The 1,602-nt window shown below is 44.0% G+C and overlaps 1 protein-coding gene across 1 annotated transcript; it reads left to right on the top strand.

Moving 5' to 3' along the window:
• Nucleotides 1–122: 122 nt before the first annotated feature.
• On the top strand, nt 123–1,365 carry LOC108525672 (complement C1s subcomponent-like; the record flags this gene model as incomplete). Its single annotated transcript, XM_017866572.1, has 2 exons — nt 123–322; nt 849–1,365. Coding segments are annotated over 2 exons (476 nt in total), but the record flags the coding sequence as incomplete, so codon positions are not given.
• Nucleotides 1,366–1,602: the final 237 nt, after the last annotated feature.

The following is a 1,602-nucleotide window of genomic DNA, read 5'->3' as shown; positions in this document are numbered from 1 at the left end:
GGGGATCTCAGGTTAGTTTGAATGGAGGACTGTCAGTTTCTGAGAGAAGGAATCATAGAATAGTACAGGAATTCCTTTGCTTGACGCCGTATTTGATTCTCCCTTTCACTTTTCTCTCTTAGTTAATTGCAGTGGGGATGTATTCACTGCACTGATTGGGGAGATTGCAAGTCCCAATTATCCCAAACCGTATCCAGAGAACTCAAGGTGTGAATACCAGATCCGGCTGGAGGAAGGGTTCCAAGTGGTGGTGACTGTGCGGAGAGAAGATTTTGATGTGGAACCAGCTGACTCAGAGGGAAACTGCCCTGACAGTTTAGTTGTGCGTGACAGTTGATTAATACCCCACCCTCAACTTACACAAAGAGATCTCTCCCTGAAGACAAAGAAAAATTTTTGAGGCAGGGTCTTGCTCTGTTGCTCAAGCTGGAGTGCTGTGGTGCAGTCAAAGCTCACTGTAGCCTTGACCTCTTGGGCTCAAGCAAGTCTCCCACCTCAGCCTCCTGAGTACCTAGGCCCACAGACGTGCGCCACCATACCCAGCTAATATTTTATTGTGATTATTATTATTATTTTTTACAGAGATGGGGTTTTGCTATGTTGCTCAGGTTGGCCTGAAACTCCCGGCCTCAAGCAATGCTCCCACCTCAGCCTCCCAAAGTGCTGGGATTATAGGCGTGAGCCACTGCACTCAGCCTGAAGATAAAATTATCTTTTCTCCTGACCCTTAGTTTGCTGCTTCTTATTTTATGTGACATTTAATGCCTCTGTTATTTTTATCTCCCACCCCTGAATTTTACCTTTTTCCTTTAGTTCTTTCCCTCTTCTGATTTCATCATTTCGTTCAGTTTGTTGCAGGAGATCAGCAATTTGGTCCTTACTGCGGTCATGGATTCCCTGGGCCACTAAATATTGAAACCAAGAGTAATGCTCTTGATATCATCTTCCAAACTGATCTAACAGGGCAAAACAAGGGCTGGAAATTTTACTACCATGGAGTGAGTAACCTAGAAGTGCCTCTTTGGTTGGTGATACCAAAGTCCCCAAACAATGTGGGATCAAAGCAGGTAGATGATCCAGGCACAATGGAAGCACCTGTGATCTCAGCTACCAGGGGAGGCTGAGGCAGGAGGATCCCTTGATCCCAGGAAGTAGGAGTCTGAGTCCACTCTGGGCAACAGAGCAAAACCTTGTCTCTAAAACAAAACAAAACAAAGCAACAATAATTTAAAAAACAGATAGATTGTTGTTCTGATAGTATCCTGAGATACTTCACTTCCTCAGGAAAATCTAAACCAGTCAATGGTTGCTAGGAATGCCTCAACCCCTAGTAATCCTCTAACTAGACCTGAGAGTGCAGACAGTTTGGGGTGGTTAGTTGGTGATGCCATATGATTTTAGACATCTGCTGTATTGGAATGTTAAGCATCAGGAATGAGGACAACTGGATGATTTTAGAAAGTGTGAGAATGATGTAAATAGAATGAGAGTCTTCAACTATTTAGTAACTCTTTTTTCCTGTCCTAACTTCTGTTCTTTCAAGCAATCCCCTGTCCTAACGAAGAAACTCCCACTTCTGTTTGGGAGCCTGCGAAGGCAAAA

The sequence above is a fragment of the Rhinopithecus bieti genome, unplaced genomic scaffold, assembly GCF_001698545.2.
Source record: "Rhinopithecus bieti isolate Rb0 unplaced genomic scaffold, ASM169854v2 repeat_1207, whole genome shotgun sequence".
Taxonomy (NCBI): domain Eukaryota; kingdom Metazoa; phylum Chordata; class Mammalia; order Primates; family Cercopithecidae; genus Rhinopithecus; species Rhinopithecus bieti.
This window is presented reverse-complemented; position numbering and strand designations above follow the sequence as displayed.